Here is an 18811-nt window from a genome sequence, read left to right on the forward strand (position 1 = left end):
CCCTGTTTTGAAGGACTTTGAAGGAAACTGGATTGTACAACCATCGTCACAAACTGGCTGGTTCATTATCAGGAGGCATGAAAAGAAAGCTGTCGATATCTATTGCTCTACTTGGAGGTTCAAAGGTTGTGATTTTGGATGAGCCGACCACGGGTGTTGATCCATGTTCAAGGAGAGGCATTTGGGATATCATATCAAAGAACAGAAAAGGTAGCGTGAACAGAAACATAAGACAGTATGAGCAGAAACATGGACATTCTTAGGTTTGTTTTGAAGGGATCGTACACAAATAGAATTTAACAAGAAAATGAGATAAGATACTTGTGGTAATTAATTGTTTGGGAATTGGGTGAGCTTTAATTGTTCAGGCTCATGAATACAATGGTCAAGAGCCATGTGATGTAGCTATTATTCTTAAGTGGCGCTAAAGACTTCAAACTGAGTTTTCTAGTGTCCAGACTCCAACACAGGCTCACCTAGAAACTCAGTCCAGGATGAAGTTTTCAGGATGAACTGTTTCCCCCAGAAAGTATTATCTAGATGCTATTACAGGTCCACCTTGTCAGTTAATGCAGAGAACCAGGAGCTCCCCAGCTGGCAGTTTAAAACCTCAGCTTCCATGGCATGTTCTTCTGTTTGAGCAATGCAGAAGATAGTGCCACAGCCTTTGCTTACAACATTCTTTGATGCTTCCTAAAATGAAGTATCAAAATGAAATGAAAAATGAAAGAAAAAGCATAGCCTTTTTATTTGTTTTCATTGAAACTTTTAAAATGCTGTTTTCAGGCAGAACCATCATTCTGTCTACCCATCACCTGGATGAAGCTGAGGTGTTGAGTGACAGGATTGCATTCTTAGAACATGGAGGGCTCAAGTGCTGTGGATCCCCATTCTACTTGAAGGAAACATTCGGCAGCGGATACCACTTGACCCTGACTAAGAAAAAGGTTTGGAATTGGTGTGCAAGAGACTTTTATATCCTTACAGGTTTTCAAACCTGAAGCAACATCAGGGTAAGAAGAGAGGTGAGAAAGTGGCACCTACAGAGGTGTTCCTGAAGGATGCAATGAACACTCATGAAATAATAGCCCCTGAGACAGATGGATTGAATTGGGGAAATAACCAAATGTATATTTGCTATTAAATCAATTTTGGACTAGCCAAAACAAAGTCATTTCTAAACCCACCCCGCCCCCACTCAGCTCCTCTTGTTTCAGATTATTAGCCAGTTATTTCAAGACCATTTTTCCTCTTTCTTTGGTGTAATTGAAATGATATGTCTTTAAAATCCAATTCACAGATTGTATTCATACTGTCTTGTGTTTCTCTCCCCTTGCCTCCTCTTCCAGAGCCCAGCTCTAAATGTGTCAGAAAACTGTGACACCTCTGCAGTGACAGCCATGATCCAGTCTCACCTTACTGAAGCCAAGCTCAAGGAAGATATTGGTGGAGAGCTTGTCTATATGCTCCCCCAGTTTAACAGTAAAACTTCTTCAGCCTATCAGTCTCTTCTGAGAGCCTTAGACAGTGGCTTAGACGATCTCCATATTGGCTGCTATGGCATTTCAGACAGCACTGTGGAAGAAGTAAGCATATTCTAATGTTTCATGAACTTTCAATATCTGATTGTTTTACTGCTGGTTTTTCCTCCTATTCATTTGTTCTTTGCTGTTTTATTGTACTTCTGTTGATATGTTTGTGAACAGCCTGATAACAGTGTGATCTGAAACATGGTACACATCACCAAAGAGCTAACCAACAAAGAACTGAAGAGCTAAAATATGTCAGGGTCAAGAGGTGCAAACTTTGGCTCTGATTCATCAATACGTTAAAAATATGTAAGCACTCATAGGACATGTTTATCTACTCATCCATCCACACTTAAGGTAGAATTGTAGCGGAGATATGCAGGGATATGTACGAGTCTTGTAGTCACCTCTGGCAGCTGATTATTCAGATTTTTTTCAGGCTCTCTCCACCTGGGGAGGGAGTGGGGGAGGGGGGAGGGGGAAGAAGGGGCTACAAATAGATTTAGCTCCATATCCCCCCCCCCTCCAGCTGGGGAGAGCCTGAAACCTTTCATGGGAAGGATGCCAACCCACAGAAAAAAAAGCCTTTCTTTTTATCAGCTGAGTTTTACTGCAGGTTTAGTTTTAGTGGTGAATTTGGGCTTGTTATTTGCGTGAAGCTTTTCATGTCTTTGTGCACAGTCTGTATTCATAGCATTATCATTTGCAGAAAGGCTCTGAGCTGACACCATTCTCTAGTGGCAGAAACTGCCAATTTCTCTATTCAGAAAAAAATCATCATGGGAAGCTAATACAACACAAAACTCCTCTCTTTCTCTTTCTTTGCTATGCTGCTTCAATTTTTTTTCTTTGTATTTTTTCCTCTTTTTCCCCTCTTTTTTTGTCTCTGGATTATTGCATCGTGCTAGAGTGGTATATGTCATCCAAAGCACAAGCATAGATTTGCATGAAATGTGAGTGGATATATACAGATTTCTTATAATTTGAATCTCACTATATGTGGTTAGTGACTTATGTGCCTGCCTACATAGTCTGCTTTCTGAGACCTAACAGCTGATGTGCAATTTCCAGCTCCCTTCTTAGGATTCTTTGAGCTAAATCCCAGCTAGAGAAGATTGGAACTTCTCAGTACTGCCTATGTTCCATTCATTTCTGTGGGAGTACTATTGGATTTAGCCCTTTGTCTTTAAACTAGAGTTGGACTAGATAGTCCTTCAAAAAGAGGATGCCATCAAAGAGAGGAATGGCCTTTGTAAAGTGGATTTGCACCCTACATCTTGCACCTTACATATTTCTTAGGAACAATGCAGAACTGCCAATGAGTCAACTGAGTTTTACTTAAGTATATTCATTTAAAAATATGTTTCTAATTCTTGTCATACAGGTGTTTCTTAATTTGACCAACAATCTGACAAAAGACAAAGAAACTGAGGCAGAGCTGTCCGAAGATGGTTCCAGTTGCACTATGGAGAATGATGACTTCTCTGTGAGCAATGATAACTTCACTGAAAGAGATGGTATGAAATCTATCCATGACAGCTGAATAAATAGCTCTGGAGTCATATGCTATTGGTCTAGATTCTCAGAGAGGTGTCCCACCAGGAATCTGTATAGTAGGAAAGTCTTCCTCCAGCAGGGTTCAGGGGATCAAGGCTCTGAGGAATATACACGGGAATTCTTGCCCCTGACACATACCAAGAATTATGAGTCCACCTCTGAAGCCATTCCTCTGTTTTCTTAACTTTAAATATGGAGCCTAACATTTCTGAGGGAAGAAGAAAGACCATTGTGTCATTTTCAAGTGCAAGTCTATGAGAAAGAGTGAGCAGACTCAACAGGCTTCCAATGTGCAAGAACACTGAGCTTTTTGGAAGCCAAATTTAGCTGTTCATTGTGAACTATATCCATCATATTTGTCATAACAACCTGTGACCAACAGCCCACTAGATGTCAGAGTTCGTGAAAAGTTAATGTTATGGATGATAGCTCCTAGAATCTGCCAGTAAGCCATGTTGGCACCTGTCTGTTTTTGTTGTTCTAGGCAACTGAAAAAGGGTGTGTGGTGTATTTGATCAAGTTGGTCTGGAGGAATATGAAGTTGGCACAGGAAACAAACTATAAAACCCAGCCTGAACCATCTTTATACAGGAATAAATCATAGTGATTTCACCAGCACTTTACACAGAGAGGACTGGAAGAAATAGATATTAAAGATAGCCTGCGTTAGAGCTGAAAGCAGGTTAATGGTGGTGGGGGAGGGTGTGACTAATATTTGAGCTATCAGACTCCAAAGTAATCTCTGGTTTAAGGAAAGAAAGAGTTCTTAGAGATAATCTGTTATTAGAAGAAAATAAATTAACTATAGTTGTATAGAGGAATCTTTTGTGATTGGTTTTGGTATATAGGAGTTCTCTAAATCTGATTTCTCAAACCAGAAAGAAAGTCTGCCTCATTCTCTGATGTGCTCTCAGTTCTGATCATGGGCTGTTTGTAATATCTGTTTCTGAACAGTCCTGAAGACTAATCACAAAACAGCAAGCTAATTTGTGAATTGTGTGAGGTGAGGAGAGTTCCTGCTGTGCACTCAAGACACTTTCTGCAATTAAGAAATCCCTTCTAATGATGGATAAACACACACATGGTATTTGTATAGAAAGAATTAAATAATGTGGGTCCCCACCTATAATCTGAACTACTATAGGATCAATAGCTATTTCATTGCAACGTCAAATAGAGCTGTAAGGTAAATGTGTATTCTGTCTGATTAACCTGCTTTTCCCTTACAAAAGGATTTCCCCACATGTATGTGGCTGAGCAATATAACATGCAAATTAAACCCATGTTTATCTGCCAGTGACTAATATCAAACCAAATAACATGGAATCCAAGATATGTCAGTGGGAGAAATCACATGTTGTGACAAGCAGACATGTTTCACCATTTGCAAGAACACCTGTTATAAATACATATTAAATGTATTACCCAATTTCACTGTGAAACACTGTAGAAAGTCAAGTCTATCTCATTTTTGAGAAGTGCCCCTCTACACCAGGTATTTGTTTTTCAATATTGCTGAAACCATGGAGGTGTTCCATGTGGCACATTTAAGACAATGAACCAGTGCATTCAACAAGCTTGGAAAATCTAGGGATGTGATATAAATAGACCTTTATGGGCCAGCACCGTCTCAGGCCATTCACAATAGAACAGCACTTTTCATGTGCCAATGTAGACAATGCACATATGAAATTATGAACTCAAAGGAGTAGATTTTTTATTGTGGGAGATTTTATATATGAAACTGGAGACAATGTTATTTTCATTTTTAGGAATCTTGTGAAGATCAGACAGGCAGAAAAATCTTGCATGAGTAGCTGCCATTACTGTTATCTTGTAAGTGCAGCTTGCTCTGTACCATTCATGACTTATATAGTGCCATGTCTTAGTTTTATTAGAAATCATAAGTATGGTTTATTACAAATTTAATCCATAAATGTTGAACATTTATACCCGGGAAAAATAACCATACCTGCAATTTTAAGGTTCCTAAGTAGATCAGAATATTAAAGTCCTTCGACCTGTATTTTGTCCCAGCATCCCCCACCATTGGCTAAGCTGACTAGGGCTGGTGGGTGGTGCTGGGCCACACATTTATTGTGAGTTTTTAAACTCATATTTCCATGTTTAAAACTAATATTCTATTTCTCCTTGGGTCCTGCAAGTGTGAAAGACATTAAAGATATAAATTGAACAGTACGTATAAATAAACAAACCTATATACACTAACTTGATCACATCTCCCAGGATACTATGGTTTATATAAGCTAATGAACAAGTGGGTGGGAATTGCTTTGTGAAGGCATTGTGAAGGGTAATCTGGCATAGGACTGTGGACCCAGGACATTTCATATCCTCCTAGGGTAGTGATTTTGCACAAATCTCCAATGCTGGGGAACAACTCTTGGGAAAAGAAGTGTTTTACAACATGGTAGGTGGTTTCTATGCACCAGTACTCTATGCCTCAGGGTATGGCTACACTAACAGCAGGGAGCAAGCTGGTGTGGGTCACTTGGGAATGGTTGGGCTTATTAGAATGATTCAAATGGCAATGGCTCCTGCCAATATTGAGTGGCTTTATAAGCAAGCCACTTTAGGATATTGGCAAATTAATTACTTCCCCTGCTTGGCAGAGGGCAGAGGAAGTGAAAAAAAAATGTTAACTGTATATAAGCTACCACCTTAGACTCTCTCCCTCCCTCCCTCCCTCTCTCTCTCTTTCTCTCTCTGATGTAGTGCATATTCAATTCTCCTGCCCTCTGCTAAGCAGAGGAAATGATAAAGTTGCCAACATCCTGAAGGGGCTTGATTATTAAGCTGTTGAATGATATTGGGAAAACTGGGGGGGGGGGGGCGAGGCTTGCTTTAGAGTGGTTCCAGTGAACACACATGTTGGGAGCAATTCAAACCAGACCGATCCTACTCATGCCAGAAAAGTAGAAGCCCCTTGACAGAGGACAGAAAGGTGTAGGTAGAAACACTCTGGGATGGGCTGGTGCACTCTAGCAAAGACGCTGTCTGGTTGTTGTCTTTAAGAGTGCACCAGCCTATCTATCCTTTCAGTGCTTCAAAGAGTAGGCGAAACAGCCTCTTAGGCGGAGTGTACCTCCCCTGCGCAGCCCGTAATTTGTCATGAGGTCCTGTGTGCCATGTAGGAATCAGAATGCAAATTGAAAGCATTTGTGGTTTTTTTTAAAAAAAACAAGCAAAAACCTGTAGAATACATATTCGGTTGATCCTGTAACTTCTGTGAGAATCTCTGTAAAAGGACACTCACATAACTGTTCAATGCACCAAGAAGTTGTCAAGGATTTGGAGTATAGTCCCTTCAGGACGTTGGCAACTTTATCACGTCCTCTGCTTAGCAGAGGGCAGGAGAATTGAAAATCTTGATATTTATAAGCCATCCTGTCTTGTTTCCTTTTTGATCCACAGACCAAGCACTGTTTAGGACAAAGAAGCCAAACAGCTCCCTCCTGCTCAGGAAGGCCACCGCCTTGCTCATTAAGCGATTCCATCACACTCGGCGCAACGTGAAGGGTTTCATTGCTCAAGTTATCCTTCCTGTGCTCTTTGTGGTGGCCGCCATGGGCCTTGGCACTCTGAGGACTAAAGTGGCAGAATACCCAGCACTCCACCTCTCTCCATCCCTGTATGGCTCCTCTGGCCAGGCAGACTTCTTTGGGTGAATATTTCTTTTCCATTATTAAGGTGGCATGGCAGATCTGGTGTGGGTGAACAAGCATTTCCTAGACTTTGTCTAGGGGGGGAAAGAACATTCTTTTCTGGCAATATGGTAAAGAGCTGTGCTGGAAATAGGAACTGGGTGGGGAGGGGTTAAAAACCAAAAAAGAAATGTGGCCACTTCCACCTCCGTCGATACAGAATGCTGCTGTAACTTACTTGGTGCTTGCCCAACCTCACCCTGCTTCTGACATCTATAGGTACAAACCTAGGGCTCCCTTTGATGGCAAATTCTCTCTCCCTCTCTGATGGGAGGCTTACTTCAAGTTGATGAGGAACTCCTAAAAACAATCCGGGTAGCCACACCCCATCAAACATAGCAATGTTTCAGCTACGTCATTCGGTTGATTTGAAGCCACAAAATATTAAAGGTTTGATTCCACTGTGTGTGAATGCCGAGCGAATTTTCTCTTGCTGCTTTATATTCCTCTGAATTACAAAAACTATTCAGAAAAACCGTTTTGAGGTTCGGCATGAGACGCGATGATAGAAAAACTGCTTCTGCTCTGTACGTACTTCCCTTGCAATAAATTTCCCTATCAACAAATTCATTGCGCCGCACTCCCAGATTGCTTTTTCAATACCAACCAAATTGGAACCCAAATTGTAGTTTGGGGATTCTCCTCTGGAAATTGCTTGTAGAGGAACAGAGTGACTCCGGTACACGACGAATGCATTTTCTGGACTGTGCCCAAAGACAGAAATGTCCTCTTGGAACAAAGACATTGTGGGATAGCAGGGCTGTGAAATGAAATTAGGTGGTTCTCCTTTGAAACTTGACTCTTAAATAATACTGGCATAAATACAGCAGCAAATTACCACCACTTAAGGAGTATTCCTCACTGTGCGCCAGCCATGTGACTTGGCAGGCAATCAGCAGTTCCAGCAGCTGCTCCTCCATGACTGGTGATTCCCTGCTGCATTTATGCCATTGCATTTAACACTGGTGTATGTAAGCAATAGGATTCTGGCCACTGTTGGTTTCACAGGCATCTCCTTATATAAGGTAAGTAACTGGAGAATTGCTCCTTATTACTTACCTTTTAGGGCCCCAGTCAACAGTTTTCTCTGGCAAAATTTGAACACAGAGCAACACTGTGATCATATGCAAAGTAACACTCCTATATTTTGTGCTAAAACTGGAAACTTATGCAACTCTGTTTAGGGTGAAAGACTGCTAGAATACCTCTTGCTTTACTGCACTGGGGCATAGAATAATGTTTTACTTTGCTGACTTTGTTCAATTTATATGATATGCATTATCTAATCTGTCTTTCATGAAAGTACAGCTAACTATTTTTGGTGTGTATTTTAAATCCTAGAAATTACAATGAAACCACCCGTGCTTTGGTAGCTGCACTGCTTTCTTTCCCTGGAGCAGATAATATATGCTTAAATGAAAGTAATTTGTAAGTAGTGCTTTTTTCTCCTTTTAATTTCTTATTATGGGAAGGGAAGAGACAAAAAAAAGTACGAGTTAGTAGGTGTTAAGGACATCCTTTGATCATATACAGGGGTACAAATTCCCAGGGCTCACACTGAAACAAGTAAGAAACTGTCAGATGTTGAAACAGTGCAGTTTTTAGACAGTCTTGCATTTGTTGTGGCTGCTGTGGAAACAGTCATATTTGAGTAATTTCCCTAAAATCATTTCCAAGAAAATGTGGTTGGCACCTGGATGCAGAGAAAATAATTTGCACCAAAATGTTGACAGTCCTGTGCCCGTTTACATAGATGTAAGCCCACCAATGTCAACTATACTTAAACAAACATTAACTCTCATATATATTTACTTCAATACAAGTGCTGTCCTAATTGGCCAAAGGGGACAGGGGGCAGCTAAAGTATCTCTAAGCAATTGAAGCTGTGCTGGATTCTTCCCAGTCGAAGATTACTGAGAATTACTTAGGAGTACCCTTAACTCTGGCCTCAGTTTGTGACAGCACTGTGGCTGTGTCCTTGGGCTGGAGGAGGACTGGACTGAACATAAATTGGCTCCTTTCTGACCCTGGCTCTTTTGCTATCCCTCTTTTTTCAGTCTGCAGATTTTAGCTGACAGAATAATTGTGCTGGCAGGTTTTCGTCTCCTAGATGTTCTAGTGCAACTTTGTCCTAGCACTGGCACCAAGCCTTTTAATAAAAGATAGAAATAGTTGTGAGAAAAGGAGTGCTCAGTTGAGGTGATCCGACCCTTGCAAGTGCTCCTTCGCTTCCTCTGTCCTCACCCTGCGAACCACCAGCATCCCTGCACATACATTTTTGCACGGGCGCAAGTGATTACGTTGCCTGAACCACTTTGAATGCATTGGGTCCTTTTAAGGAGAAAGGCAGAGTAAAAATATTTTTTAAAAATTATTTATTTAATTCTGGGTGGTTTACAATAAAAGGATCCACAACACAAACCAAGATTCAATAATAAACAACAACCAAGACATTAAACCAAAAAGCAGACAAAACCCCAGCTTAAATTAAACCTATAATAAGACACACAATGGTGACAGAAAAATGATCAGCCATAAAAACACAGGTCATCAAAAATTAGAGAGACTTAAAAATTAATTAAATTAAACAGGGGCAGGAGTATGAAAAACCTGAATAAAGAGCCAGGTCTTTATTTTACTTTTTCCTGAAGCCAAGGAGGGTTGGGGGCCGGACACATTTCCACAGGAAGAGAGTTCCATAGCATGACAGCCACCACTGAGAAACCCCAGTTCCTAGTAGTGGATTTCCAGGCCTCCCTTGGAGTGGCCACCGATAGCAATGTTGCTTGGGAAGTACTGGTGGGATGGGGAGTCAGTCTGAGGGAGAGGCACGCTGACAAGGAGAGAGCTCTCAAACCATTTATGGCTTTGAATGTCAATAGTAGCACCTTGAACTTGGAAGTACACTGGCATAATATTCCAAAAAAGTAGAAGCCCCAGCCAAGGAGGTTTAAAAAAAGTATGGGTTTGGAGGGAAAACATCAGGGTGATTTGCATTGACCTGTACGTCAGTTCCAGAGCATTTTCCATATTATTTGTCAATGTAGTCACCCCTTAGCTACAGTCCAAGCACTGTAAACATTCCCTTTTTTTAAACCACAGCTTCCAGAATCCCTTGACCAATATCTGTCCAAACTAAATTCACTTGCTTATGAGGAAAATTTGAATGGGTGTTCATTGAAGTTGAGCCACACACCTGTCATCCCAGCCGGGTGAGCTGTGTATAGTTGCAAATCAGCTGCAGATTATTTTTGGACAACCTATGTTGCTTGGGGAAGCATTTGTGCAAACTGTACATGATTAATCAAGTATCACAGGATTATCCAATTAATGCTTTGCCCTTGCAATACCCCAGGGCACTGGGCTCCCTTTTGCTTCCAAAATAATTCTGTTATTTCGATGTTAATTCCTTGCGCGTCTTTCTAAGGAATTTGAAGCAGGTCTCATTAGACCATTCCAATCAATATCACAATTCAACAACTTAAAAGAGATTGACAGACCGATAGGCAGAACCATTAAGAATCAAGCAGGACTGAGAGAATTTAGCTCGCCTTGAAGCAAGCAGGATTTGTTGTGAGCTCATGGGAGAATCAATAAATAAAGGTGGTCGCCTGCCAAGTGCCCTGCATTAAATGGGAATCTGCCACCATATTACTGTGTGTCATCTCTATACCTGCTTGCAGGAAATGTCAGTGTTAAATCTGCTTGCTTTCAGAGCATGTTTCAAGAAAGACGTGCCTGATGAGTGGGTGTTCAGTGGGAACCAGAGCGCTCAGTATTCTGCCTGCAACTGCACCGGCAACAGACAGGTAACGTAAAATTACAACTCAATGAGAGGAGACACATATGAAACAAATATCAGGGATTTATTGTTCTAGAGCTGTGATTCTTAACCTTTTCTTTACCATATCTTTTGCTGCCGCGGACCACCAAGACTTACCTCAAGATTTAAAACCCTGAAGTGCATCAAATATGTATTTAAATTTCTCATGAAGGGTCTTCAGATTTGAAGAGAAGGGAGAAATTAGTTAATGCACAAGGCCTATTATAATATTTTTATTGGAGTGATTCCATAAAAATTTACAACAACAACTGAAGAAATTTGGGATGTTAGCATCGGGAGGAAGATTTCAAGGGGGTTCTTTATCACCACTACTCTTTGCCATCTCACTAATCCCCATGTCAATAATCTTAAATAAAACTGGATTGGGCTACCATATTTCAGAACAAGCAGGAAAAAATCAACCATCATGGGTGACCTAAAACTATATGGAAAAAGTTCCACAGAGATAGAATCACTGCTAAACACAATGCAAATATTTAGTAAAGATGTACAAATGAAATTTGGAAATGACAAATGTGTAGCTCTGTCTATACACCGTGGCAAGATCCAAAAATTAGATTGAATAGAGTTGAAAAATGATGATATTATAAAATCCCTACCAAGTGCTGAAAATTATAAATACCTTGGAATATTAGAAGTAGCTAACATCCTGCACACAAATATTAGATATCTGACCAAAAGGGGTATATCAAAAGACTGCAAAAAATCTTAAAATCAGAATTGAATGGTGGAAATGCAATCAAAGCCACATGGGCCGTTCCAGTCATTAGATACCCAGCTGGAATAATAGATTGGACCCAAAATGAGTTAGGAGAACTGGATTGAAAAACGTGGAAACTAATGAACATGCATCACACACTACATCCCAAAAATGATCTGGACAGATTATATTTACCATGAAAAATTGGAGGCTGGGGATTACTACAAATACTGCATGTAGGAGAGGAGGAAAAAAGGAGCTTAAATGATTATATTAGTATAAGTAGAAATATTTTTTTGCAGCTCAGCCAAAATGTATTGTTATAAAATTCACTATGATAATACTGAAAAGTCACTTTAGCCGACAATAACCAAATGTTTTTATTAGTAGAACTCAAAGAAGAAAAACAATCACGAAGTCTGTATGAACACTCTGATTGACCCTCTCTTCCTGTGGCTTCTGATTATCTGTACAGTAGCAAGGAATGTCACATGCTGTCTCTCAGTCACTCAGCATCATTCACTTGCATGTTCTTACCGTGTGCAGAAAAATAAAACAGAGTTGCTATTAAACTTTTAAATGTTCATAACCATTTTTTTTTACTTCTGTTTGATTTTAATGGAAGTGGTAGGTTAGAAAAGCCAAGTTTTACACAAACAAGCAAGGGAAACTAAGATTTTGTTCTACATTTCTTTTGCTTTCTTGCTTTCATTCATCATAACATTTCTTCAAGCCTTTGTGGACCCCCTATGAGTACATGGTGGCCCCTCCCCGGGGGTCCACAGACCACAGGATAAGAACCTAGGTTCCAGAGAACTTGTTCTATGAGGGAATGGATAGCTCCAGGGGCTGCAGATTTGAACATACACAGCATACCACTGAACTGTGTGTTCTAATCCACTTTTGATAAACTCCTGACAGGAGTCACCATCTGCTATCTGTCACTGACCGTGTGACTGAATGTAGAACTGTGCTTTCAGTCTTCCCTAGTCACACCCATGAACCTGTCAGATCCCTGTTATGATGCCTGTTGTACAACATATGGTTTTACCCATAAACAAGCCACATTGGAGTTCATGGAGGTCACTTGCTTTGCTAATCCATCCTATGCATCTGTACTCTGAAATCAATCCCATAATGTTCCATGGAATGCATGACAAAGCAATTGTGCATTGGATTATTTTGCAGTTAGTTTAAATTCCACTGAAGTCAAGGATTTCAACCTCCTGCCAACACTCTGAGTGTGGTGTAGTGGAAAGAGTAATGGACTAGGATTCTGGAGAACAGGGTTCAAATCCCCGCTGTGACATGGAAACTCACTGGGAGAGTCAAACTGGTAAAACCACTCCTTAAAATCTCACTTACCTTGAAAGCCCTATAAGGGTTCCTAGAACTCAGTTCTGGCTTGATGGCACAGAACACATACACACCCCAACATTATGTATTTCTATTGTAGTTATTCCATAATATGCCCAGGAGCACAGCATTTAATCTCATTGCTCTTGTGCGAGGTAGGTAAATCTGTACCTCCATATTATATGTGAGAAAAGAAAATACTGTAATTGAACAGGAAATATTTGCCATAAAGGTTTCATAAGATAAGATTTGGACTCTTAATGCCTTCAAGATTAATCTTCAGCTTTAACTTAGCCGAAGTTTGGGATGAAGTTGCCTTCCTGCTCAGAGCCACTCTTGGTCAAAAGGCAACAGATATGGCTTCTGAGAATATTAAGTGACCAAATATCACTCAGATACTTCACAGTGTACATGACATTACAATAGATGCATAGTTCTGGCTGGTGGAGAGGAGAAAATACAGTATCACCCTTCCTCCCATATTCCTTCAGTTTTACCTCTTTTTGGTAGCATAAAACGATTTTAAAGACGTAAAGAGGTAGCTGCCTTGTCTCAAAAATACAGGTTACCTTGTGCCAGATGGGTGCCTTCAAGCCAAACTAGTTGTCAAGTTAATTGTATGGATGCAGTTAATATGCACATTATTTGTTACATAAATAGCAAGGTCAGGATGCTTTAGCAGCTTCTGAAGGGTGAGGGAGAGGGATGTAACTATTTCCGTCCCTGCCACGGTGCAAGATCCCTAAAGGTGCTGTTTGTGTTGCAGGAGAAGCCCTTGGAGACCTTTTGATCTTTACTGAACATGTGTGTCCATGTTTCTCACTCAGTGAAAGGGAGAGCACAAAAGAGGAAGTAAAGTGGATTATGTGATGAGAACACACTGCAGTTCCCGTGATTAGTAAGACTGCATATATAAGCAGTGTTTACAGTACAGTCCTGGAGCCCAGACTAAGTCAGTTGCAGGAAATCCAGTGTTTGTGTCAAAAGTCTAATTTAAGCATCAATGTTAGTAGTTTTCTCACCTGCACCAACACAGAAGAGCAAGCACCTGGCTGAAAGCAAACAACATAGATGCACATATTCTTGTCAAAAAAGAAGCACCAAATAGGTGGTAATTGAAAATACAATGTTTTAAAAAACATTTTCTTGTATTATTGATCTCAGTGCATGTTAGACCGAGAAGATGTCTGGAGAAAATAAAAAAGTTTATATTGCACAATTTACTTGCTAGAACGGTGTAGTTTTTAGTCACAAGAATATTTTTATTTTTAAAAATTTGGTTTTTTTTTTTTCTTTCTAGACTTGTCCAAAAATCAACTTTTCCCCACCTCACAAGAAGACTTTCCTCTCACGGACCATTTACAATCTCACTGGGCATGATGTAGAGACTTACCTTCTCCTTACTGCCAAGGACTTTGTGCAGAAGAGGTACTGCTTTTATTCTGTTTCCTCCTCTTTGTAGCCTTGCACCACCATTAATTCTTCTACCCATGATGCTCCATACCTGGAAACACTGAGCTGGGTCATCTTTGCTGGGACTGCAAACATTCACTCACTAACACATGATGACAAATGATGGAAACACAACAAAGAGAGGGCAGCCAATGAGTATAATCATGCTGCCCCCTGATGTGCAAATCGCATATCATGGAAGCTGAATACAAAAACAGGAGTCATCTTAATAATCTTGTCTTCATCATTTGACTCTCTTCCAGTAAACATAAAAATATTTTATAATACTATCTTCAGCTGCTGCATCATTAAATGTAGCTTCCAAGTGCTCTGTGTCTACATATTTTAGGATATAGCTAAAATATCCATAAAAATGTTGGTGTAAATTTACATGGTGGAGGCTGATATCATTGTCCGACATTTTATTCTTTCTATCCAGATACGGCGGGTGGAGTTTTGGGCTGCCGTTGACAAGTGATCTCCAGTTTGACATAACGCCAGTGCCTGCTAACAGAACAATCACTAAGGTAAGGTATAGGAGATGTATATTGTTGCTGTACACATGGCAAAGACATTTGTGCCATTTAACGGTTGGTGTCTTTATGAGAATGTCCAGTTAAAACTAGTGGTATGATTGTAAAAAAGCTAGAACTTTACCAGCAACCCAAGTAAGATACAATTATGGTGTTTCTGAAAGGGATTTAGGTGTCTTTCACATGTTGCCCATCCTCTAAAAAACCCTATCATCTGCACACCATAGTGCACATATTAATACAATCCAGGATCATGAACCTGGACGTGGGGCACACAATAGATAAAAGATCACACTGTGCATACATTTACTGTCATGAGATGTAATGTTGGCTGCTAATCTAGATAGCTTCAAAAGGAGATGAAATAGATTCGTGGAGGTTACTCGTAAGCAAGGCTACAGATGACCTCCAGCATCAGGATGTTTCTTTATGCCTGTTGCTGAGCCTTGTGAAATAGAAGGTATGGCTACACCTCTAATTTCCTCCTGGTGGGCTCCATTGGACTGGTGGGTGACCTCAGAAAACTTAAGAGCTTTACTGTGGGCCAGATCTTTCATTAGGCGGCCACCTATGGTGGTAGATGCTACTGGCTTGTGGGTATATTCTCCCCGGTTATTCTCCCTGAGTATATCTGAGTCTTCTGTGTGCCCTAAGTTATCCATCTCAGATGTAATGGAAAATATTGTAACTCATCACCAGCATGATAAAAGGAGGATTCAGCTGCTGGTGTAGTCAGTCTCCTTTTGTGGACCTGGAATGGGATGTGTTCTTGTCCTTTGCTTCAAGCAGCAAAATGTTCCAAGCTGCTCCTGGAATACATGTGTATCTATTTTTCATGTACACAACCATCTACATTTATTCAAATACAGTCATGTCATCTTCTTCTGTTTGCTGCACAATGGTGGAGGGCGGGGTTTCACTTAATTGGGGCTTATTTTGGGGGTAGAGTTTATATTATTAGCATCCTGAAAAATCATCTTAGGGCGTATTTTCAGGTTAGGTCTTGTTTTCAGGCAAAAAGGGTAGTTTCTATGGGGATTTTGACCAAGGTCTCCTGAGTCCTGGTCCAATACTCTATACCCTACACTACTATGACTCTTAGAATAGTTAACAGGCACTTAATGTAAAATAGGGGAGGCTAATTAACGCAACCATAAGGCAGGGACATTGTTCTTTCTGTTTCAGTATAGCAAAAAGCATATTGAATTATTTCAGAAAAAAATACAATCAAACTCCTTACCATTGCATATAGTCATTGTGACGGCTGTGATGATGTCACCTGCCTGTCACTGCTATGGCTGGAGTTTATCTGCCTATAGCAGGGCAGGAGGTGGGACTCCTGGAGGTGGAGCTATGTATATAAGTGAGGAGTGAATGATGTGAGGGGAAAGGAACTAAGATGAGAAGAGAGAGATAGGAACCAGAGAAGGAGAGTTTCAGTTTGAGTTAGGGCATGTATGTTATGAAGTACTGTGTTAGACAAGGTCTGAGTGATAGAGTGACTGAAGGGATTCTTTGTTTTAATGATTGACTTATTCAGTTCATATATTGATTTATTATATATTAAGTTGTACCAATAAACAATAATTTTTATTTTTAAAATCCATACCTTTGTCTGAGGAGTCAGATATATGTGTGTGGTTGGTGGCAGCATGTTAAGAGAAAGAAAGTGTGAAGTGGCGTCCCCTCTGTGACGTATGAGGAGGCGGTCACAATAAAGAAGTCCATTGAATACTAAATTGCAATTAGTTTCAGCTTCACTCCTCCGTTTTTATCCAACATCCTTTTTTCTCCTTCCTCTGCCTCTTTACTAAATGTTGGAACCAGCAGATTTTCCCTTGTGTTTTTAAAATCTAAAAAGAAGGAACAACACCACCTTCCCTTTTGTGAAATTGAGTGGGGTCTCCTTCACTACAGTTGGCCTGTTCTTATAGAAAAGGTTTTTGTGTCTGCCACTTTTTCCCTTGTAGCAATAAAATTTTTATAACAAATAAAAATCATTCTGTAAAGGGGTGTATAGTTGCAGTCTATAACACAGGAAACATAACACAAAAAAGGCTGTCAAAGTACTAGAAATTTATGTTAAGGTATAACAGTCACCACCATGGCGCTCTATTCTGAAAGTAGCTTCATGAAAACATGTATTTCATGTTTATAGTCTTTTTCTATGTTGCAGTATATTTTTAAATGAAGATTCCCTTCCTTGTTTTACAGTGGCTCTGGATTATAGCTCCATTCACATAGGCTCTTACGTGAAAGTAAACCTAATTGAAATAAATGGGACTAAGCTTTGAGTATTCCATTATAGGACTTTCTTGTATTACTATTTCTTCCTTAGAATATGTGCTAAGTGCACACTAGAGTAGACCCAATGACAAAAGGGGTTACCTCTGAGTTTCCTAGTGGGGGCAAGCAGGGTGAAAAGTTCAGAGATAGTTTTGTAGATTTTTAGTTCCTCCAGTCCACTGTTTGCACTACATATTGAAACAGGTAACAAAGCAAGCAATGTGCATAGTGAACTAAACACCCAGCTAAGCCAGCTTTTAGGTTTTCAGGCCAATCCTGCAAATATTTATTCAGTTAGTTGTGAGTCTTATTGATTTCAGTATGATTTGTTTTTCAGAAAATATGTTTAGGATTATAGTCCTAAACCCAGTCTTGCCTCTTATTTGCTCCAAATATCAGCATTCATTTCATTTTTTACAAAAGCACTTTGATGTCAGCTAATGTAAGGGATAGTGACTGATCCAGTGAACCTTCAAACGGAAACTATTGTCCCTGTTCTGTTTAATAATGTCAGGGCCCAAAAGAGTAGCTATTTGGTTGTTAGATCAGGGAGTCTGACACCTGAACAATTTCCCAGGAACCCTACAGAACTTTATAGACCTCTAGGGAAAAATCAGAAGCTTTTGTTCATCATCACTGCCATTTATCCTAGTTCAAGGTTAATTCCAGAATGAAATCAGGCAATCATTTGCAATCATATCAAAATTCATCTGAATGCAAAGGTATAGGTCTTTTCATTGTTGCAGTGATTCCAGGCAACATAAGCGTGTCTGCAAGCTTTATTTCTACATTGCTTCTATGGTAAATATGCACAAAATATATCCAAAATATTGAAAACATCTGAAAATCTCACAGCTATGGAAAACTATGGGCACAAATACTTAAACATATGCCCATCCTTTCAATTTGTGAAAAGTTGCAGGTGTGATTGCCATCCAAAATTCTTACACCTATTAAAATTTACAAACAAGAGTACATTTTAAAAATAAAACTTAAGTTGCAGGCAGAACTTAAATCAATTTATAATTAAGTTTCAGTTGTAAGCTTTGAGCTATAAAAGTCACAGACAAGAACTTAACTCATATTTGAATCCAAAATAAAAGAACATATAGGCTAAAAGAGGCATATTGAAACAGCAGAGAATACTTATCCAAAACACCAAAGTTCTTGAAAGTAGGAATATATAAAGAAATATTCATATTTTAGCATTCAACCCTATTAAAAGCAAACACAAAATAATTCTAAATGTTCACCCAGTGAAACCAGTTTGAAACTATGGAGGAAAATTCATGTTGTCCTAATTTGCTGCCATTGTTACTTGCTATATGAATGTTCACATCTGGTGTGCGTGATGTGGTTTGTTGATGAGTTGAACAATGTTGTTGTTGTGTGTCTCCTATCTCTCTATATTGATAGTTCTTTCAGCTATCCACACATCTCATCAATCTATCAAGAATTTGCTTTCCAGACCCTGCCAGCTATAGGAGTCTAATGCACCAAGAACATTTTTAAACAGGAATCTCTATTGTTGTTGCACCTCTTGTAACTTGAAGGGCTTGTAACTCAGAATCTGGCAAGCTGCCACTATGATGATGTGTTGAGGGAAATAATGTATGCCCTTTAAATATATGACAGCCAGTTTAGAACAGGGAGCCAAATAAATGAGCTTGGCTCTTGGTCAAGAAGGACTGATACCTGGATTCCTAACTAGGAACACACTTTGTAGGCCAAATAGGATGAATGTCAATAACATACACTTGGTGGTGGTGGTGGTGGGGATAAACAATAGCCTTGGGAAAGAGTTAGCAACATCAGGACTATGGAAAGTG

The 18811-nt window shown here is 39.8% G+C and overlaps 1 protein-coding gene across 1 annotated transcript in view; it reads left to right on the forward strand.

The window, feature by feature from the left end:
* Positions 1-18811, forward strand: part of ABCA12 (ATP binding cassette subfamily A member 12) — a 157251-nt gene that overhangs the window by 86853 nt on the left and 51587 nt on the right. The window contains exons 29-37 of the mRNA XM_072977676.2: positions 14-210; positions 787-947; positions 1350-1586; positions 2914-3046; positions 6522-6771; positions 8153-8239; positions 10527-10620; positions 14012-14139; positions 14603-14690. Coding sequence (XP_072833777.2) covers positions 14-210; positions 787-947; positions 1350-1586; positions 2914-3046; positions 6522-6771; positions 8153-8239; positions 10527-10620; positions 14012-14139; positions 14603-14690 — 1375 coding nt within the window. The remainder of the gene's footprint in view (positions 1-13; positions 211-786; positions 948-1349; positions 1587-2913; positions 3047-6521; positions 6772-8152; positions 8240-10526; positions 10621-14011; positions 14140-14602; positions 14691-18811) is intronic.

Source organism: Pogona vitticeps, chromosome 1 (genome assembly GCF_051106095.1).
Source record: "Pogona vitticeps strain Pit_001003342236 chromosome 1, PviZW2.1, whole genome shotgun sequence".
Lineage (NCBI taxonomy): Eukaryota > Metazoa > Chordata > Lepidosauria > Squamata > Agamidae > Pogona > Pogona vitticeps.